The 23,447-nt window shown below is 36.6% G+C and overlaps 1 protein-coding gene across 8 annotated transcripts in view; it reads right to left on the bottom strand.

The window, feature by feature from the left end:
- PAN3 (poly(A) specific ribonuclease subunit PAN3) overlaps positions 1 to 23,447 on the bottom strand; it is a 118,608-nt gene that overhangs the window by 28,788 nt on the left and 66,373 nt on the right. For 6 of the 8 annotated variants that reach the window (XR_014326891.1, XM_082859283.1, XM_082859278.1 and 3 more), the window contains 4 exons: positions 7,607 to 7,854; positions 6,422 to 6,478; positions 5,126 to 5,230; positions 4,249 to 4,306 (listed from right to left, as the gene is read on the bottom strand). Coding sequence is in view for 7 of the 8 variants with exons in the window: in XM_082859283.1 (XP_082715409.1) it covers positions 4,249 to 4,306; positions 5,126 to 5,230; positions 6,422 to 6,478; positions 7,607 to 7,854 (468 nt within the window). In the remaining variant the exon portion in view is untranslated. The remainder of the gene's footprint in view (positions 1 to 4,248; positions 4,307 to 5,125; positions 5,231 to 6,421; positions 6,479 to 7,606; positions 7,855 to 23,447) is intronic. The other 2 variants (XM_082859279.1, XM_082859281.1) reach the window with 1 other exon arrangement.

Genomic DNA, 23,447 nt, shown 5'->3' with positions numbered 1-23,447 from the left:
GGAAAATTCATTTGTTGTTCTGCTGTTCTTCGTTTCTAGTTCAGTTTAACAAATGCACAAAATTAAGTACCAATAAAGGGAACAGGGGTGTCTCAATCACTGTTTGGCATCAAAAATCAAAGTAAAGAAAACCAACTCGGAAGATCCCAGACAAATGCACTCCTTAATTCAGCCCAATATTTAGTCTGGGGCTCAGTTCAACCAAATAACATTAAAAATAATGATAAAGAAAATTTTAGTGTCTTTCCTCTATTCAACCCAACGTCCCCTCAAAGAACATAGAGAATGACAGACTGGATCTAAGATACTGAATGTCTGAGGCTCACCATGGTAAACCTATGGCAGAGTTTCTCAAGCTCAGCACTAGTGACATATTGGACCAGACAATCCTTCGTTGTCGGGGACTGTCCTGTGCACTGGAGGGTATTTAGCAGCATCCGTGGCCTCAACCCACTAGTAGCCAGTAGCACCCCGCTGCCAACTGTGACAATCAAAAATGTTCCAGACGTTGCCAAATGACCCAATGACCCATGAGGGGAGAAATCATTCCTGGCTGAGAACCACTGACCTACAGGAAATAAATTATGATTTGAGTTGAGAAGTCCTAATTGATGGAAGTATGAAGAATGGAAAGGAAAAGGGAAACGAAAAAGTCAGTAAGACCAACATTAATAAATTAGTCAAAATGAGTCAAAGGTTAACAGTAAACATGAGACATAAAAAAGATCAGAGTGAGACAAGCGACAGAAAAAACCACTTATTAAACCTTGTTTGAACACGGGCGCACAGAATTGGATTAACCACAATCTTTAGTTTGTGACACTCAAATCACGAGCTCACGTCCATGCATGGCCTGCTTTTATTCAGTTAATTATTCTTAATAATACGGTAAGCATCTGCAAACCTGGCACACAAAACGAAGCCTCAGACCTTGACTTGAATGGTCATCTAAATACATGGTTCTCTACCAACCTCTGCCTTCCTTCTCTCTCTTCCTTCCGTTTTTATATAGTTTCATTATACCTATATGTATTCCTCAAAATTTTATTATGTATATATGCATATACACATGCATTTATTGATAATGTAAATACATATATAAATTTCAACTTTATAAAAAGGTATCATGCTCTATGTAGTCTCTCGCAGCTCACTTTTAAACTTAATATTACATTACTGAGATTCTTCCACATTACTGCTTTCTTTATGAAGTGTACTTTCTTCATTTAAACTGCCATGTAATATTCCATTGTCTGACAGTATCAGTTAATTCACCCACTGTCCTTCAAGATGAGCGTTTGGACTGATCAAAGTTTCTGCTATTGTAAGCAGTGATATTATGGATACTTTATACATTTTCTAGTTAAAAATATATAGTTGACCTATATCTAGGAGCAGAACTGCTAGATCACAGGGTACACAGATATTCAGCTTCAGGAATTTTCTGAAGTGATAACACATTCACCAATTTATACAACCAACAGCAATGTACTGGAGAACCTGTGGATCCACATCCTAACACTGCACATGGTCAGACTTTCCAATGATATCTTATCTGTCTTTCCCTAATCATCAGTGATGTTCAACATTTCTTCACAGATTTTTCGTTGTATGAATTTCCACTTTCTTGAAATGCCTATTCCTACCTTTTGGCCATTTTTCTGTTTTGTTGTTTTTTTTTTTTTCAGGCTCTTACTAATTTGTGGTTTTTATTTTCTTCGTCAATTGTGTAAATACCTTCTTCAAGTTTTTTCTTTACTATAGATATCTTTGGAGTGTTTTTAATTTTTTTTTAATTAATTAATTAAATTTTTGGCTGCCTTGGGTCTTTGTTGCTGCGTGCGGGCTTTCTCTAGTTCCGGCGAGCAGGGGCTCCTCTTTGTGTGGTGCGTGGGCTTCTCGTTGCGGTGGCTTCTCTTGTTGTGGAGCACCAGCTCTAGGTGTGCGGGCTTCAGTAGTCGTGGTGCACAGGCCCAGCCGCTCTGCGGCATGTGGGATCTTCCCGGACCAGGGCTCGAACCCGTGTCCCCTGCATTGGCAGGCAGATTCTTAACCACTGCACCACCAGGGAAGTCCCTTTAACCGTAATTCAGTAAAATTTATCAGTACTTTCTTTAAGAGTCAAGAATTTTTGCCTCCAGTATAGGAAATCTTTCTCTACGGAAAGATTAAATTTACTCATTTGTGTTTCATTGTACGAATTTTAAAGTTTTGCTTTTGACATTTAAATTCTTAATCTATTTGGAACTGGTTTTTGCATGTGGTTTGAGATCATGATACAATTGTAACAATACAATCTTTTACCATAAAGAAAACCATTTTTTCCAATGCCTTCCTTTCCCCACTGATTAGCCACCTCTATCACAGAATGTGTCTAGGTTCTCCCTAGTCTGTTCCGGTAATCAATTTGTCTAACCCAGTGCCATTACGACACTGTTTCAGTTACTATAGACTCAAACCAAGCCTCCCCTCCCCAATACACCCAGAACCCTAATCATAATCTTCAAAGTGCTTCAGGTAGTCTTGGACCTTTACTCTTTGATATATTTATCATATACTATGAAAAGCTCTGCTATGCTGTAATATAATAAAAAAATAAAATAAAATCTTGATTAGAAGTGTGGAAATTTCAGCCAATCCCCCAACCTTCCACAGAGGAGAGAGAGGTTGGAGACTGAGTCAATCACGAAGAGCCAGAGATTTAATCACCACACCAAGACAATGAAACATTCATAAGAATTCCTAAACAGAGGGATTCAGAGGGCTTACAGGTTGGTGAGCATGATGAGGTGCTGGGAGGGTGGCATACCTGGAGAGGGCATGGAAGTTCCCCACACCCCACCCTATCCCCACACTTTGCCCCATGTATCTCTTCCATTTGGCTGTTCCTTGAGTTGTACTCTTTATAATAAGCCAGTAACAGTTTACAAAGTGCTTTCCCGAGTTCTGTGAGTCATTCCAGCTAATCGCCGAACCTGAGGGCATGTTGTGGAAACCCTCAAATTTGTAGTTGGCCAGAGAGAAGTTTGAGTAGCCTGGGTACCCCATTTCAGCTGGCATCTGAAGAAGGAGTGGTCTTATGGGACTGAGCCCTTAACAATTAAATTGTTAGGACACGAATTAGGTGTCAGAAGTATATGAGTAAGAATAGCTCATGTGCTTTGACTGAAATTATACTGAATCTATAGATTAGTTTACGAAAATGGCAACCATTATGTCCTCCTATTCATGAATATCGTATTTCACTCTCTATATTTATCTTATTTAACACCTTAGTAAATCTCTGCCACTGATATCTTACACATCTTTTGTTCTGCTTATTCCTAGGTACTGATATTCTGAAGCCACTGTAAATAGCATCTTCTAACTTTTTTTTTTTTTTTTACCCTAGCTAGGGCCTCAAAGACAATGCTTAATAATAAGGAAAATTCCAACGTGAACATTTCAAAGGCTATGACAGGTAAGTTTCCTGCCCAGCCTTAAGACATAACAGCCAGACAGACATATTCCTTTGAACTCTTCAGCGATCAAGAGGATACACAGTGGACTGTGCTGAATTCGTGATTACAACCAGGTGTTCTGAGATTATCGCTACAGCAAATGTATTCCTACTGTATTATTTATAAAGTTTTCCTAAATTACACCACATTTCATTGTGCCTATACTGAATAAGCTAGGCAAAGAGATTTTAATGCTGAGAAACATCATGGTACAGTCAGAAAAACCGAGGTTTAAATTCTGACTCGGTCAGATAATTACTAGCCACTTGTTCTTAGAGGCAAGTTACTTAACCTGCCTGTTAACTTCAGTTTCCTCATACGTAAAACAAAGGTGATAATGTTAGTATCTATACCACAGGAGTTTTGTGAGGAAAAAACTTACACACAGAAAGCCTTAGTACCCTGTCTGGCATGCCGCAGCCTCAATAATAATAACACTCACCTCCCCACCCCTACTTAAGTACCTATACTTCATCGTTTCAAAAGATAATAATATTCTAGTGCACGATGAGGTAAATCACCATGAATTCTAAAACTACCTATTTTTTGGATGAACTAGAATCTTGTCACATGTAGAATTCTTTGAAAAAATACTAGATCAATGGCATCTTGGAATTCTTCTTAAGTAGGTTTCAAATAAATATAGTCATAAAATAGTAATTAGCTAGCTTAAGGCATAAAAACATGTAGGACTACATAAGGATTACACTCTCCTTTAAAAGGAAGCAACAGTCAACTTGCATTTTACCTGGCATATCTGCTTGATCAATCTGAGCCATTGTTATTAAATGTCTGTTAATCAGCTCCTAAGAAAAGAAAACAAGTATATTTACATCTAAACACAACTTCTGAAATCTGGACTTTCTATTGCAACTGAAGAGCCTGAGTACTAATATTTTTGGCATGTGTACTTTTTAATGTTGGTATCAGGACATAACATTTCCAATAATGTGAAATGTCTAAATTCCAGTCCTGGATAGACCTGCCCATCGCTAAGGTTGGTTTCAAGTAGCAGTGCTATAACCCAGAGCATACGGCTAGCTCTGTGGCCAAGCTCGTCGATAATTCACTCTACAAACATTATACTGGTGCAACTTACTTCTGTGGAACAAAAACATTTCTGAGAATCGAAGAGTAAAGTAAAATTCTACATACCAAATAATACCTGTTCAACACTGACAAAAAAAACTAAATAATTTTATAAAACCTACTTTACAGAAAATATCGAGCTGCCTTAAAAATGAAGTTCATTTCTAGGCCAAATTACTTATTAGCCAACTACTACAGATATTAGCAAAAAGTTGTCTAGTGGTTAGAAACCATTTAAATTATTTATTTATATACTTCAGAGACCTTCCAGTGCACAGGAGGTGCCGTGCAAAAAGGTGGCCCATTTAAATAGCTACTCCGTGTTCTACATCTGAACACAGTTACTTGCAATTTTCTTTAAAAATGGGTTTCCTTAAATAAATATCAATTAGTCTCATAAACTGTAAATTCTATCTTCTTTATTACAGCATATTTGATTCAGTAATACAATTTGAAAGGAGCTCTGTTCTTTCTCCAGTTCTTTGCTAAAGCACGAAAGACATTAAGTATTTCCACCCCGAACTCTGAAAGCATACCTGTCGGAGTTCATCAGCCATGAAGAAGGAAGGTGCATTTGCTTTTGGTTGCATATAAGCAACATGAGGTGCAGTTGGAGGATAAATATGGTAGTTTGGAAAAACCTGAAAGATAGGAAGGGGGAAAATATCATGATCAATTGATAAGCTTTATCATTATTTCGATAAAGTTTTAATCTTTAAATGACAGTGACAAATGGATACTTTTAATCTTTAAATAATAGTGAATTAAACACCTGAGAAAAGCTATTATTAGTACACCTTCTGAATGATTTCATTTTTTAAATAATCTTTATTGGAATAACAAGTTTTTAAAAATCTAATGAGAAAGGAAACATTTCTTCAGATACAGTAAAATTTCAGGTCCAATGAGAGGCAAAAGGAGCTCTTTGTAAGCATTTTTTTAAGGCAGCTGGAAGAGAGGAAGAAAGTAGATATTCACGGTGCTTGGGCACAGTCAGATCATGTAGTAACTCTGCCGTGGACGCCCAAAGAACTGTCCTCTTTAAGGGTTTCTAGCGACCAAACTAAACAAAATGTTATCTAGATACTTAACACTTCAAACTAGAACAGAAAAGAGGACCAACATACTCTGGGTCAGCAGTGGAGGTGAACAGAAGGGTATGACAATATACCTTCCAATCAAACTACAACAAAGTTACTAAATTCTGCTTCCAGCTTCTTGTCTTTGCCTCTTCCAATTGGAATCTTCTCACCACCCCGCTTTTTTCCCTTTTTCCTCTGCCTCTCCTTCCCTTCAACTGGTCCACGATACAAAATCAAGTACATCCTAAAATATCTTTTGTTTTATTCTTTCATTTTTAAAGCCAAAACAAACATTTTTTTTTCTCTTTTAAAAATGAATTCATTTGATTTCTGTTGCCCTCATGTGGCTCTTCTGCTCTGGACCTCAACCAGGAAGTGATTTTGCAATACCTGTAAGGTCTCCTTTAACCTATACCTGAAGGGAGAAGAGTGCCTCCTTTTTCTTGCCTTGGTTTCCTTATATCAGGTAGTATAGTTGGGCATGACTACCTCAGGATTACCAGGAGCATATTTTTAAGAGTGGTTTGAAGGGTAAAAACATTACAAAAATGTGCCACATATAATCTCCACAAAAACAGCTGAGACAGTTTTGTGACAAAAGAACCTCTTCATAGATTAAACTAACTTTTTTCTACAAATATGATAAAATAAAAAACGTAAATAATGATAAAATATAATAACCCCTCCCCCCAAAAGTAAAACATTGATGGAATTCTTACTTGAAAGAACCAAGGAAAGTCTCTACTCTACCTCAATTATTTGACCTTCAGTTCGGCAAGCTGTTCTGTGATAACTTTTGAAAGATCTCTGACCAAAAACAAAACAAAACAAGAAACTATTAGCTATTTTATTATTTTTTAGAAAGCATTTTACATGATTTACAAGTACTTCTATAAATGTTTTCACATTTACTTCTCATACGATGGTCGTGTACTTAACCTCATGTACGATCGGGGGACCAGTCTCAGAGGTGCTAAGATTCAAGAGTCACAAAACAATGGCAGAACTGGGACTCTTAAAAAGGAAAAATAAAAATCTGTTGTCTTTCCACTCAAACTGCCTTTTAGTAAAATATTAAATGTAATCAAAATAAATCATTAATTTAACTTATGGGGTCAAAATCTGCTTACCAAAATCCAAACATACTTTTCATCTAAGCCTGTCAGTTATGATTTTGTCAAATATCTACAGTTTAGACCAGCATTCATATTTTAATGGAATTTGGCTTTCTTACTCATGAGATCTTCATCTACTACTTATTTTTCTATAGCTAAATAATTTTTGAACATGGACAAAATTATGAAACTAAAAGTGTACAATTTATGGAACATGACGCTTCCCTCTCGGCCCCTCCCCCCCCACAGTCCTTTGGTAGCTCTTTCCTTACCCATAATCAGGGCTCCCTGAACGTCCTCCCTCCTTACCAGTGACCCATGCTGGAGGCCTCCTATCACTGTGTCCTCCACCATCCAGAGTTCTAGCTATTGAATCACTGCCTCGCCTGAGCAAGCATTTATCACCGGTTTGCTCTCAGCAACTACTGATAAGAATCCATCTACTTCTCCAACTACTTCCTCTAACTTAAGAGGTGAAACTACCTGTATCTACAAACAAAAGTCAGCAAACATCAACACCAGCTAGCACAAGTACTAGGTAACCCCATAAGCAAAACATGCCATAAAGTAATAAACTAGGGCTTAAATATAACTTCTGATTACAAGCAGATTTGGCCAAAACTAGAGATATTATTAATGCAGAAACAGATTACTTTGAATAGGTAAGAAGAGATTGGAATTATCATCTAAGTCAGAAATTAATTACTTTTTCACATCACAGTATAAAGATACAGGACTGGGTAAACCTCCTCGTTAATCTCATTAATAAGAAGAAGCTGTTATAAGAGCCCTCTCTTTTCTCCTTTAAATGCAGACATACCATTCCAGTCAAAGGTGCTGGAGTTGTGTCTGTATAGAAGTAAGTCGTCCCACCGACAGTTTCCTTTTGGATCACCTGACCAGAAGATGGAGTCTGAGAGACAGGATTATTAACAGGTGTAGAGGCACTAGAAGGCACCAAGTAATTGGCTGGATTTGGAGTGTGACTTCTTCTTCTGGGAGCAGGAGAAGTATGTGGAGTGATCTTGGGGGAGTGCAGAGGGGAAGATCCAGCAGACAATGACATTCCTGAAGAAGATGTAAAAATGTTTCTTAGAAAGCAAAAACTGGTTTCAGAGAAAAAAATCTGGAAAATAAAATGCAAACGTTCATTTGGAAGAAACATGTTTAGCAAAATTCTTTAAGTTCAAAAATAAAAGACAATTTTGTCTCGTTTTAGAGAAAGCTCTGATTAAAAGCAAATGTAAAGAATTTCTTTTTTTCAAATATAGTCATTCCCAAATAAATCAGGATATTTACTGTAAGAATACGTCTCCTCCATATCAAGGTTTACATGAGAAACTTCAATAATAAGAATTACTGATAATTTAATAAATTAATCAAAAAGTGAGAAATAACTGAGACTCTATAAAATTATGCCTTTTATAAAAGCCTTTCTTTAATAAAAGGCATAATTCCTTTTTTGTAATGAATCATTTAAAACTATGGCTATTAACAATACAAATATCACATACCCCTAAAATATTTTACTATCAAAAAATAAAATTATTTAATGAGATTTATTAGATTTCTTTTGGCCAAATACTACTAACAGAATGGTTTGAAAAAGCAAAAAAAAAAAACTAAGTCTAGTCTTAGTTGAAATACATGGCCGCTTAAATACCATATTTTTTTAAAAATCAAGACGTATACTATTTTGATGCCTTTTGTCTTTAAACAGGCATACGCTATATAGTAGACAACTGAAAATTTCTGCAGATGCATACTCTGCTCTAGTGCGAGTTTCACCTAAACACAACTAGCAAGAAACCATTGTATGCAGAGCATCCTCTATCATGAATCTATGGTGGAGAAAGGGAAAGGACAATTGTCTTCAACCCTCAGGAGATTCCAAGCTATCTGAGAAAACAAGGCCAGGTCACATGTAAAAGACATAAAATGGCTTACAGAAACACTCAAATAGAAACGAATGTACTGTCAACTCCATGCCTCCATACAGATGGAATACAAATTAAGTAAAACCAGGCACAGTTTAGTCAAAGGCTTAATGGAGGCGATCAGTTCTGAGCAGAGACTGAAAATGGTTTCTCCAGCCACAGTTAGTTACACTTCCTGAAAGAATTAGCTTATCCAGGAGCTATTTTCTGGCTATTTGGGAAACAACTGAAAAACTTCACCTTTGAAATAATATGCCATCTCACGATTCAAGAAAAAAGTTACCAAAATGCTTCTGGTCACAGAAATATGATTAACAGGGATATGAATTTCAATTGCTAAGAATTCATAAAACACGAACACTGTTTTTTGAAAAGATGTAGGTGAATAAAAATAAGGTTGAGAACTGAGATAATACTTATTTTTACTCTGGATAGCCCTCTGTATTTTCTAAAGAGCCCTGACATAATTATTTTGTCTGATTTTCTGAGCAACGAAGGTAGCTCAGGTAACAAGCACCGCAGTACAGATCAGAAATTTACACACAGGGGGGTTGTTATCTGACCAAGGACATATGTGCACAGCCAACAGCAAAGCCAGGCTTCAAACCCAAGTCTCCAAACTTCCAGTTTAATACTCTTCCTGCTATAACACAATGTCTAGTGCACTGACATTAAAATAGGCCAGGAATTTCGCAAGTATGTCTTAAATACATCTAAGAGAAACTTTAAAAGTCTAAAACCCTTTAGAAAAATACTTATAAGGAAGCCAAGCTATTATATTAACATATGAGCCTAATTTTTAAAACTCATGATTCTTTTTTTTTTTTGCGGTACGCGGGCCTCTCACTGTCGTGGCCTCTCCCGTTGTGGAGCACAGGCTCCGGACGCGCAGGCTCAGCGGCCATGGCTCACGGGCCCAGCCGCTCCACGGCATGTGGGATCTTCCCAGACCGGGGCACAAACCCATGTCCCCTGCATCGGCAGGCGGACTCTCAACCACTGCGCCACCAGGGAAGCCCTACATATGAGCCTAATTTTTAAAAAACTTTTCCAGAGTTCTGTATTTTTTCTAACTCTGTATATTATACATTTAATTGTAGGTCAATCCATACTGCAAAAATTGGGAGGATTATTCAACTATTTTCAAAAGATAACATACTCCCCACTCATCTAATATGAAATGCATCTACAGTTTTCCTAAAGCTAGTCTCTAAGCCCTTCCAATATAAAACTGGCCAAGTCACCAAAAATGAGTAAATTTGTTTACTACCTTTAAATTACTAACAGCAGCAAATACAGCTACCAATTCTTAAGCACTTTCCATATGTCAGGCAGTAATAAAAGTGCTTCACATACACGACTATTTAATCCTCACAACAACCCTGTGAGGTAGGTATATCAACAGTCACCTCACAGAGGAAGAAACTAACTTAAAAATAATTTTTAAAAATTTATTGTAAGGGCAAATACAGGTTACTGAACAAAAGAATCAAGATTGAAACTCAGGTCTATTTGATTCCAAAGCCTGTGCTCTTAGCCAATATCTAATACAGCTGCCCAACCCCTAAGCTATACACCAGAGAACACAGAAAGGGGGTCCATTACACTTAGGAGCGTTAGTGTGACAACTTAAACGACGTGTGGGAGCCGGGTGGGGGAAGTGGGGTGCAGCAGGAGAGGAGGGGAAGAGTCTGACACCAGAGCAGGCGTACACATGAAACAAAAGGTAGAATCTCTCCTTAAGGCTAAATACGAGGAAAAAGACTACCAAAAACAATCTAGTAGAATTTACAGGTTGTAAGTTACAAGCTCTCTCTTCACAATTTTAAATTTTGTGGCTATTCTAGTACAAAGTTTCAGCACTGAAATCTGAGTTAATATATCTGAGCTGAGGCTGGCTGGCATGATCTAAACACATACAAAATAAAACATGTAAAACAGTAATAAGGATCACCACCCATAAGGGTAACAGAATATTTAAGTTGTATGGGAAGCTAGAAAGGAAACTGACCTCTAAGTTACTGAAACATCCAGCCACAAAAGGCATAGCTTTGTGCCACCAAAATATTTTGCAAACATGTTAAAGAATCGAGTAAAATACACACACATCTGCTTGGAGAGAGTTATTCTGTACTTGGTATTGTGAAGACGATAAGCTCAACACACTTAATATTAACTGCCTGCATGTTACACTAAATTACAGACAGCACAAAGGAGCAGAACCTTACTACAGAAATCAGTAACTAAAAATCAAAGTGAAGTAGAATGAACAGATTCCATTTCATCTCTCTTGCATGTAAATATTCCTTTTTAAGTTCCATCTTCCCTTATATGGGGGGGTGGAGGCAGGGGTGTTACTTGTGGTTATTACAACAGTTTGCTATTAATTAGTACTCAATCACATGAACACTTAAGCAAACATAGCAACACACTGAGGATACCATGAGAGACAAACAAGAAGAATGAAAATCTGTATTTAAAAAGAAATCTGAATTAAAAAGATTTCATTTGTGTATTTATTTTTGCATTACTTTTGTAATTAACTCTTAAAATGACATTTTGGTGAGATCATATACAATAATTACACTACAGTTTCTTATTAAGTGAATATGCAAACTGAGATATTTAAGTCATGTGTAAGTTAATCGCTTTAGAACATTCGAACAAATCCTTCTTAAAAGTACCCAATTCAAAGAAAAGTGAGGAACAATACAGAAATGCCCACTGGACGAATTAACCAGAGCAATGAACAAAATAAAGGAATGAAATTTTTAAAATTTAAGGTTAACTTATCAAGGTAAAAGTATCAGTGTTTCTGGATGACATAATTCTATACCTGAAAAACCCAAGGAAACAAACAAACAAAAAGGACTCTTGTAAATAATGACAGAATGCATAAAGTAAATGGCTCCAGTATTACGAAATACCAAATGAACATCGTTCCTAAATACAAATATCCACCTAAGACAATCGTATTTCTGGGGAATCAGAGACTGAGCTAAATAAAACAAATACCCTCCCTCAACCCCAACCAAAATTATGAGCACACAGAACTGCACGATAAAATACAATATCCACATTTTAAAACACAGCTGAAATCAAAAGAATAGCAACAAAAGCAAAAACTCCAAGAGCAAGAAATTAAGGCAAAATTGTAAACTAGAGATTATACTGTGGGAACTTTGGAAAACCACATCCCAGGCCAGATACAGTGTCTGCAAGTTAAGGCTTCCATGTTCACATAGGCATATGAAACATGGCCTTCAGCACATAAAATGTGGAGAATGAAATTCAAATCCCAGTGTAAAGCCAGGAGTCTGGAAAAGCTGTACCATCAGGCAATGGTGGAGGAGAAAACTGTCAGCCCACAGGCAATAGGTAGGCTTGTCTGTGGGACAGAGATGGAGGAAAGGAAGAGGGCTTGGTGCGTGGGGGGGGTGGTTTCAGGAGAAATGGAAACCTAATGCCTGCACCATGCACAGGTGCAGGAGAGAAAAATCCCCAGGAGATTCTGTGTGATAGGGATCCCAGTGGGTAATTATAAAACTTAAACTGCACTGGCAATGGACACCTGGGTAAAGCAAACACCAACTATTTCGACAAACAAACAAACAAACAAACAAACATGATCTCTCCCCAGAAAATAATCCCATGTGAAAAGAACTCCCAAAATGAGAATCAAATATGTACAATACATTGAGAATCAGCACCCTGAAAACAATGAATCCCAGATAACAGAACCCTATAAAGGAGATTTAAAAAAACCCTACAACTAAAATGATTAAGGACATGAAAGAAGTGACAAACATTTGGCCTCTCCCGTTGCGGAGCACAGGCTCCGGACGCGCAGGCTCAGCGGCCATGGCTCACGGGCCCAGCCGCTCCTCGGCATGTGGGATCTTCCTGGACCGGGGCACGAACCCATGTCCCCTGCATTGGCAGGCGGACTCTCAACCACTGCGCCACCACAGAAGCCCCATTTGTCCTTCTTAAACAGAACTATATTCTATAAGAGTAAAAATTATAACCATTAAAATTAAAAGAGAAAAAACTTAACAGGTGAGTTAAATAGCAAGGTAGACACAAAGACAAGAAAAGTAAACCAGAGAAGAATCTAGAAACAAAGCTTGGAAAATATAAAAGACTGGTTAAGATACACAGAAGGCAGAATGAGAAGGCAAATTTCCAGGATAAAGATAATACTGGAGAAGCAATATTCGAAGAAAAGCTTTGGGATATTCAAGAACTAGGAAATCCTCATTCCAGAAATCCTAAACAAGAGTTCTGAACAGAGTAAGTAAAAACAAGTCCCTTTCAATCAATCAGGTGAAACTGTTGCATGCCAAAGACAAAGAGAAAAAGCTACAAAAGCGAAAGAAGACAAATTATCTTTAAAAAAAAAAAAAGGACAATTACATTCACAGGAGACTGATCAGCAACACTAGACAATGAAAACATGTGCTCAAAGTAAGGGAAATAAACGTCATCTTAAAGTTTATGCACAATTTGCAAGTGAGGGGAAAAGTAAAGACATTTTTAAGGTCACTCACATCTCCTTGGCGAAAGAACAATTATATGATCCACTTCAATACAGAAGAAAACTCCTTCCCCCAAAAAGCACAGAATAAAAGAATGTATGGGTAAATCTGAACAAGCACTGACAGTGAAACAATTAGGCTGAGATAGGTTCAAGTCAAAGTGTAATTAAAATTCTAGGTTACTGTAACACTGAAAGAGGGCAGGAAGGACTTCAACAAGTTCATACTGAGTAAAGCATGCATGGTAAAATTCTAGGGGTGACCATACATAAAACCAAAACATAGTACGTAACATCCAACCTCTACCCTACACCGTACACAAAAATTACCTCAAAAATCTAAATGCAGGAACTAACCTATAAAACTCTAAGAAAACCAGCATATACTTCATGATCTTCAGCTAAACAAGTGTTTCTTAAGTTGACACCTAAAGCACACATAACCAAGGGAAAAAGAAAAAGAAATTAGACTTCACTAAAATATTAAACTTTTTGTACTTCAGAGGAAACCATCAAGAAAGTGAAAAGCCAACCCACAGAATGGGAGAAAATATTTACAAATCATATATTCAGTAAAGGTCCAGTATATAGAATATATGAAGAACTCTTATAACTCAACAACAAAAATAACCAAATTTTAAAATTGGCAAAGGATTTGCATAGACATTTTTCCAAAGAAGATAAACAAATGGCCAATAAGCACGTAAAAAGAAGCTCAACATCATTAGGAACATGCAAATCAAAACCAGTGATACCACATTATACCTACTATGACGGCTATAATCAAAAATAAGAAAATAACAAGTGTTAGTGAGGAAGTGGAGAAAACAAAATCCTTAACACATTGCTGGTGGGAGTGTAAAATAATGCAATCACTTAGAAAACAGTCTGGCAGTTCCTCAAACTGTTAAACACCAGTAATTCTACTCCTAAGTATGTTACCCAAGATAACTGAAAACATTATCTTCACACAAAAACCAGTACATGAATGTTCAAAGCAGCACTATGCATAATAGTCAGAAAGTGGAAACAACTCAAATGTCTATCAACTGATAAACGGGTGAACAAAATGTGATCTCACCTATACTATGGAATACTATTCACCTGTATGAAGGAAAAAAATACTGATTCATGCTACAACATGGATGAAGCCTGAAAACACTGTTAAGTGAAAGAAGCCAGAGACAAAAAGGCCACACGTTGTATGATTCTATTTACATAAAACGGCCAGAAGAGGAAATCCATAAAGACATAACGTAAATTAGTGGTTTCCAAGGACTGAGGAGAGGGGAAAATGGGGAGTGACTACTAATAGGGAGGTATGAAGTTTCTTTTTAGGGTTATGAAAATGCTGTGGAATTAGACCATGATGATGGTTGCACAGCCTTGAGAGTATACTAAACACCACTGAATTGTACACTGTAGAAGAGTGAAGTTTATGATATGTGAATTACATCTCAACAAAAATAGTTAATACCTAAATTATTGCTGCAGGTGAGGGGAGAAGGATCAAGAAAACTCCATTAATCCAATGGGCGTATGGGGGTGGGCGGGGGGAGAGAGGGAGTGTGTGTGTGTGTGTGTGTGTGTGTGTGTGTGTGTGTGTGTGTGTGTGTGTGTGTGTGTGTGTGTTGGAGAGGGAGAAGAGACAAACAGATTGCAAAAAACAAAATTCCACTTACATTAACTAGCAATAAAAACCTAAAATATCTAGGCACAAACATACCTAGGATGTGCAGGACTTACATGAAGAAAAAGGTAAAACTCTACTGTCAGAAACAAAAGATAACTTGAACAAAAGAAAATAAATACCTGTACCTATTTGTTGTAAAAATGTCAATTCTACCCCGAACTAATCTAAAAGCATAATGCTAGCTCAATAAGAAAACCCACATAATTTTTTTTATTTAGCCAAACCAATTATATTCATTGGAAAAATAAGCAGTAAGATAGCCAGGAAAATTACTAAAGTAAAGCAAGTACAGAGGAAGAACAAAAAAAAAGAAGAAGACTGAAAAAGTAAAAGGAAGAAAAAAGTACTGTATAAGGTCACTGGATACTAAAAAAGTGATGAAAGCTATAGTAACAAAAATATTGGATAAAGACTCCCATGAACAGTGGGTCAACACAACAGAATAAGCATGAAACTTGACCCCAAATATATATGAAAAAATAAGCATAAGATAAAACTTCAGGAGAGGAGATGGACAGTAGTCAGATATGCCAACTTACTAGCCATCCCTAAATGACGAATTGAGTAAAGATAAAAGCAAACAGATGGTTATTTAGATAAAATAAATAAAAGTGACTCACCCTTCATTACACCCATAAAAAAGACAAATAAATATTCAGATTTAATATTTAAGAGTTTAAAACGAAAAGTATCTCAAAGAACATTTTTTTAAATATAATGTTATGAAGACATACAAAACACAAAGGTCAAAATAGAATTTAACTTCTTCAAAAAATAAATATTTCTACACAGCAAAAAAAGATATTTGCAACACTTAGTAAAAGGCTAATCATCTTATTATATAGTTCTTAAAATCATTAAGAAAATAGAAAGCAACCAATAGAAAATGGACAAATTATACAAGTAGTCAGTTTGCAGAAAACAAAATTAAATGCCTCAAACATATAAAAAGATGCTAATATTCACTGATAATTAAAAGAGATGCAAAGTAAAGCCAGCATATCATTGGCTCAGATTGGCGTAGATTAAAAAGTTTATTTAGACAATTATTAAAAGGGTGGATGGCATATAAATACTGTCATACATTTTTCCTGTCGATCGTTACAATCTCTTTTGGAAGAATATTTGGCAATACCTATCAACTAAAACCTTTTAATTGGCATGATAATGATAAACAATTCAAACTAAAAATGTCATAAAATGAAAAATAAAATCTATAAACTCCATTAAAGTGTATATTTTTGTCTTGCTCATCTTTGAGGCCCTCAGAAGTCACTGAATAAATGCCTCATGAACAAATGCTAAGGTCGCTTTTAAATCCCTTCTAGGAAAAACAAATGTAATATTTTCTTCTCTCAAAGAATTTTTTAAAAGGTGTCCTCTCAGATACAAATGTATCTAAGATGCCAGAGCAAAGATCCTCCTAAATATGAAAACATTAGAAGCATCCCTTTTAAAATCAGGTACAAGACAAAAATGTCAACTATGATTTCTTCTGTACAATCCCATACTAAAGGCCCTGGCGAATGCAAGAAAACAACAGAAAAAAGATTACAAAGGAAGAGATTATTATCATTATTTGCAAGTAAGTGTTCAAATTTTATACACACACACACACACATATACATATGTATATATACATATAAAATAATCTACAAATTTTTAGAAATAGAATGTCTCAAAGTAACCAACACACAAATGTCAATCACATATTTTCACACTAAGAATAATGAACTAGAAAATTTTTATTTTTGAGACGCCAAATTATAATACCAACAATTACCACAAATGTGTCTCAGAATATCTTACAAAACATATGTAATACTTGAACACAGAAAATTATAAAACTTTGTGGAAAGGCATTAAAGAAGACCTGGAAAAAAGAACTGGACAGAGAGCCCATGTTCATGGACAGAAAGACAATACTGAAATCGTGACGATCCTCTTCGATTCATCTAAAGATTCGATACAACTTCCCTGAAGGCACCAGGCTGCTTCACGGATCCACAAGGCTTGAAGACTGTCCCCTCCTCTGGTACACTCATCAACAACCCTCCTTGTCAACACCGAGCTCTCTAAACCCCACCCTCACAGTAAATTCCAATTCAACTTCTGAAAAATCTTCTTACTCTATAAAAATTCTCCTGATACTCATGTTTAAAAATTATTCCCATCGGGCTTCCCTGGTGGCGCACTGGTTGAGAGTCTGCCTGCCGATGCAGGGGACACAGGTTCGTGCCCCGGTCCGGAAAGATCCCACATGCCGCGGAGTGGCTGGGCCCGTGAGCCATGGCCGCTGAGCCTGCGCGTCCGGAGCCTGTGCTCCGCAATGGGAGAGGCCACAACAGTGAGAGGCCCGCGTACCGCAAAAAAAAAAAAAAAAAATTATTCCCATCATTTTGTACTTTATCTTTTGCTGCAAGTAGCACACAATGCAAACTGTCTCTTTGCAGGGGAGAACTGCGCCTTAATCCTCTCTGTATTCCCAACTACACACGTAATGGCACGGTGTCAGCACACAATACATTTATCGAAAAGGAAAAAGAAAGAGGTGAAAGTTTCCTCTTCTTGGTACAGCAATAGCTACAAACAGGAAATGAAGAGTGCCAACACCAGAATTAACTGAGTATAACAAGTTGGGAGGAGAAAAGCAAGTGTTCATGCTATCAAGTGGCATAGATGCCAGTTGTCACTATTTAAAAGCAAATGTGAAACAAGCAAATGTGAGAGAAAGAGAAGAATCTGAAGAATTTGAGGTGAAGGGCATTCTTGTAACACAGCAGTCTGATTATTCTAGTACTACTCTTTCCAGATCTATGTAGCCTGGGTAAATCTAGATTACACTAATGTTAACTAAAATTGTTAATGCTGTTGTAACTAAAGTTGTTAACTTTAACAAAGTTCCAATAACCACATTAAATCCTCAGTAATAAACTGTCATGTATGGCTACACTGAAGAGAATGGTTTAGATTAGAAATCACCAAAATATATCTCATACTGAACAGATGAATGAATTAAAGACAAACAGAGGAAGCGTTTTATCTTCTTAACAATAGGGCCAATATTTGGGACCTCATCCAAGAGAAAATCATAGTAAGGAATTTATATGATCATATCCAGGAATACAAAAAACGAAGTTACTACTAAAGATATATTTCTTACTTTACTGATTGTTTTTTAAACCAAATTCCCTAATCACACCCCCTCCCAAATAAAACAATGCACAGTTTATAGCCCAAAAAACAGACACTAAGTTTATACTCCTAAATTCTAACAGGATCTTAAACATACAATGAATTAATAAATCTTTTTCCTTGATATTGCTTATGATAACTTAAAGGGTGGGTATAAAAGGACAACTCTAAAATTGAGATCAGAGCGCTTTTCTCCCCCTCCCTCCGCCACTCACTCTTTCAGTGAGTCAGAGACAAGCTTTATTTCTTAGTCCATTTCTATCCACTAGCTGTTCTTAGCAGGAGGAGAAAGTGAGTCTAAAGAAAGTGTTTAATTGTAATCATTGACAGTTAAGTCTGTATGTCATGGAGTTCTCTGCAATTTGATGCAACCTGTCAGACAAATCCCCAGGATACTCTAGACAGCTATCCTATACGCAGGACAGACTTCTACTGCGTAGAACTTTCTGAAATAAAATGTTAAAAATTACAGAACAACATCAGAAATGCATTAAATTCTCCGTATGATGTTGATGACTACTGCATAAATAAAACTGCTTTAAAATATAATCCCTACAGTTTCTCAGTAAATTTAGTAACAAAGATCCTTGACTGGTGAGGGGGGTCCCCCAAGACCACTTCCATGTTCAGAAAGTCACTGGAACTCAGCACAGGGTTGCACTCGCGACTAAGATCTACCACAGCAGTGTAGTAAACGTACACATCCAGATCTCAAGGGGCAAAGACGCAGGTGGAGACTAGAGGGATTCATCTGTGGGCTTCCTTATGCCCCCTTCCTCACGAGGGGTCACACGGCCCACTCTTCGTCCAGGAGCACAAAGGCAATATATCTGCTCAGAGAAGCACCAGGGTTTTTATAGGTGACTGGTCACTGCCTAGCACACACCAGAATCCCACACTCCCGGACGGAAAGCATGTGAGCAGCACAAACCACACTGTTTGCACAGAGTCTAGGAACAGTAAACCACCCTCATCAGTTAGGGAAAAACCGGAACACTCCCCAACTCCCAGGTCCCAGACATCAGCCCAGGGCCAACCTTGCAAGCAGGCTCTGTTAAGTACACTATGTTAACTCACTTCCGCACATATACCTTAAGTTGTCTACTACAGTACAGCCACCACTTTTTCATAATTCTGCTCTATAGTGTAGTGAATACTGTTACAGACAAATATAAGGGCAAATGTTTTGTTTCTTACATCTAAACATACCTCAGGGAAGAGGGAGGAGGGGGAAAAGTAAGCTTTAAGTTAGGGCAATGGATTTATGTTGATTCCACTAAGTTTGTCCATACACATTGAGAAAAATTATATAATTAGAGATGTACCCTCCGTCGCTAGGAAATATAGCAAAGAAAAATTAAATACAGCTCATGTAAAACGGAGCTGAACCTATGTGTTCCATCAGCTCCTTTCGTTAGTATCTAAACTATCTAAACACACACCATAAAAGTAAATATATGTGTTATAGCTTAACTAGGATTTCAACTACTAATGTTAATAGAAAAGATTTTATAATATCATTAGTTGGCATATTATAATTTCTAGTATACTAATATTATAGAAGCCATTCAAAATGTTTACTTATGTAAAAATTAGAGGGGAATTCCCTGGTTGTCCAGTGGTTAGGACTCTGCGCTTTCACTACCGAGGGCCCCGGTTCGATCTCTGGTTGGGTAACTAAGATCCCACAACATGGCCAAAAAAAACATGTGTTGGGACTTCCCTAGTGGCTCAGTGGATAAGACTCTGTGCTCCCAATGCAGGGGACCTAGGTTCAAACCCTGGTCAGGGAACCAGATCCCACATGCATGCCACAACTAAGAGTTCACATGCCACATCTAAGGAGCCTGTGTGCTGCAACTAAGGAGCTGGCAAGCCACAACTAAAGGAGCCCTGGAGCCACAACTAAGACCTGGTGCAACTAACTAACTAAATAAATAAATAAAATAAAAATAAAATTTGGAAGTATATGAAACAAAATTTATTCTTCATAAATAACTGTTGGACTTCTGGAGTAATCCTAACGAGGATCATCTGGCTATGGCTTGGTGTATACATCACAAAAACAGCTGCTTTCAATCTCAATAGCTTAAAAACTATGCACAGCCTTTGTCCCAGAAATTCTAGCTCTGCAAAGTACCCTAAAGAAATAATCCTAAATCCTGAAAGACATTTATAGTTAAAATAAATGTATATAGGGACTTCCCTGGTGGCACAGTGTTTAAGAATCTGCCTGCCAACGCAGGGGACACGGTTCGAGCCCTGGTCCAGGAGGATCCCACACGCTACAGAGCAACTAAGCCCATGTGCCACGACTACTGAGCCCACGTGCCTCAACTACTGAAGCCCGCGTGCCTAGAGCCTGTGTTCTGCAACAAGATAAGCCATCACAATGAGAAGCCCGTGAACTGCAACGAAGAGGAGCCCCTGCTCACTGCAACTAGAGAAAGCCCGTGCGCAGCAATGAAGACCCAATGCAACCAAAATAAATAAATACATAAAATAAAATAAATGTATATATACACGGAGCATATACATATGTGCTGCTTTTTAAATGGTAACACTATAATTCAACATTTTAATAGATAAAATAAGTTTTTAAAAACTGAATGCAATTTGAAGGATAGAGAAAACACTATCAATCTGAAGTCTATAAAGGTGGTAAGAATGGTTTTAGGAGAAAATAGCTCATTATAAGTGATGTTCTGTGATGTACACTAAATTTTTCCCATGACACAATTATTTAATTCAGTTAAGAAATAAAGAAAAGCTGTTTGAATACTTAATAACTTCACATTTAAAAATTTTCTTTTAAGTTTACATTCTGAATAACCTTGAGCATATGTTTGTTTGCACAAATATCATCTTCACTGCCTTGTAATAAAATACACCAAGTTAAAAACCCTAAATTTAGAAATCCTTAGTCAGTATTTTGCTTAATGAAAATCACCCTATTGAGTCACACTTGAATTCATACAATTACCTACTTAAATTCAAAGATAAATAAGAATCTACTTCATAAACTGCCAACAGTTTGAAGAGAATGTTTTACAATTTCCAATTTTTAAGCCAGAAGTAGACTAAGCTTCTCCCCTTGCTACAAATTAGACAATGGGGCCTGACACAGCTCAGGCACATAAACTCAGTGAAGGTAGAAATGAAGCTAGAATCTAAGTCCCTTGAGTGCTAGTACAACCCATGGAGCACTCCATGCTGTTGAATTTAACCCAAATTTAAATCCCTGAAGGCCATATAAAAATAATGCACCTAGAAGAAAAAGTTTAAGGAGAAAATGTGATTAAAGGCATAAGAATTGTCAAATTTCAGAACATAAAAAATATTAAAGGAGGGGAGGATGGTACAACCAGTTCACAACATTTCCCTGTTCAAGTTTCTGGATTTCTACAATAAGCCTCAAAACTATACTGTCAATCCTAAAAGTTTAGGTACTGTGAAAAGAAACAAGTCATAGGAAGCTATGTATAACCGCTACAGACAAGGGTGATCCAGAAAATCCTTGAATTTAAAGACAATTAGAATTTAAAGACTTGAATTAGTGTTTCTGAAGATTCCTAGCAACATGAAAGTTTGGGTCATTTTCTTTATTAAAGTTTCTTTTTTTTAAGTTTATATGTCTAATGATATTAATTCCACCGCCACCCCCACCCCCTGACCCCAGCAAAGGCTATTATCACACTAATGGAACGCATTTCATAATAGATGGCATCTAAGAATCCAGGGACTAAATGGCAATAATCCGTCAAGATGTTGCCATTAAGTAAAAAAATGTAAATATTTTACTAAATTTTATTTTGGGGACATTTTACCATCACTTTTAAGTCACAAACACAGGTAAGAAAACTTTTAAAAGTGGACATAAATAAAGATTTAACGGAGACAACCATCATATAGCCATGCTCACATTTTAAATGTGGATCTAATCCTCAAATAGACTGTACAAAATAAAACAAACCACTATCCAAAAAAGCAACAGGATTAGGAAGTAAAAGCTAAAATAATATTAGTCTTTACAGTCTTTACTTCTTTCCCCATAATAATTCCATCATTCAATCAAATTCAGCTTTGTAGATAATTATCAAAACTGGCTAAAACTGTTATTAATCAAAAGTACCAGGCTTAAGGTAATAATAATCATGCAACTAATGAACCTAAAGCTGAAATGTATAAACTCTCATTTGTCTAAAAGCCCAATTTTCCAAATCCTGACATGATGAATGATCACTTCCACTTCTAGCCTAAACAATAATCAACTCAAATATTGACTAGGTAAAATTCCCATTATTCCTATATATTTTAAATCATACTAACTTTCAAATGATTAAAATAAAATTAATACATTTATAACCCTTTAACTCTTAAACCACAAAATTATTTGTTACCACACAGATGTATATACCTTTGGCCAAAGTATTTCCTGTATCATGCCACACCCTGTTGTTAAAAGCCTCCAAAAAGACAATCTACAGTATTCCTGCATAATTTATAATGGCCTAGAATATCAGGATAAGAAAAGTTTCCTTTCTATAGCTTAAATCCCTCATGTCTCATATTAAAAAATCCATTTAATTAAACATTAAAATTATCCTCATTTCCTTGAAAACTGAAACTAAAAAAATAACCTAATAAGGTAAAAATTGTTAATTATCAAAATCACAATATTAGCCATAAGCCACGATAAAAATTATTCACTAATCTAGTAAAATATACACTAATCAAGTTAAGTTCAATTTAATCCTAAAAGTTGCAAGCCACAAATGCAAACTACCTTTGCAAAGATGAAACAACCCAAATGCCAAAAGGTTTACTGGAGAGAAATGTTTATAACCCCATGTGGAAAAAGGATAGCTTGGATTCATAAGTAGACTGCTAAAATCCTATGCTGACCTCTCAGGAGCATACTAGTTCTTGCTGGCAACAACTAGTAAAATTTCTACACTTTAAAGAATTGTTTCATTAAGTGTGGTGATAAAATGAAAACAAAGTCAGTAAGAATATTGATTGATGTCAACTGCCAGAACTGATTCCTTCACAAACCCTGTTTTCACAACAGCAACCCCTTATGATTAGGGGAATTAAAAGTTGCTGAATGCAACAATCCCTTCAGTTAAACAAACAGACCCCTCAGAGCTGTCCAACGCTGCCCAAACTATCCATCCTTTAGTCGGATCAGTCAGTTTCATGAATTGTAGGATTTATCTTCAAGTCCAGTGCTGACTCAGAGGGTAGCTTGTTCCCTAGAGAAAACAACCAACAAAAATCAGAACAGCTACTGCTCATA

Source organism: Leucopleurus acutus (assembly GCF_964270905.1).
Source record: "Leucopleurus acutus genome assembly, chromosome: 18".
NCBI classification, from domain to species: domain Eukaryota; kingdom Metazoa; phylum Chordata; class Mammalia; order Artiodactyla; family Delphinidae; genus Leucopleurus; species Leucopleurus acutus.
The sequence above is the reverse complement of the archived record's forward strand: the minus strand, read 5'-3'. Positions and strand labels throughout refer to the sequence as shown.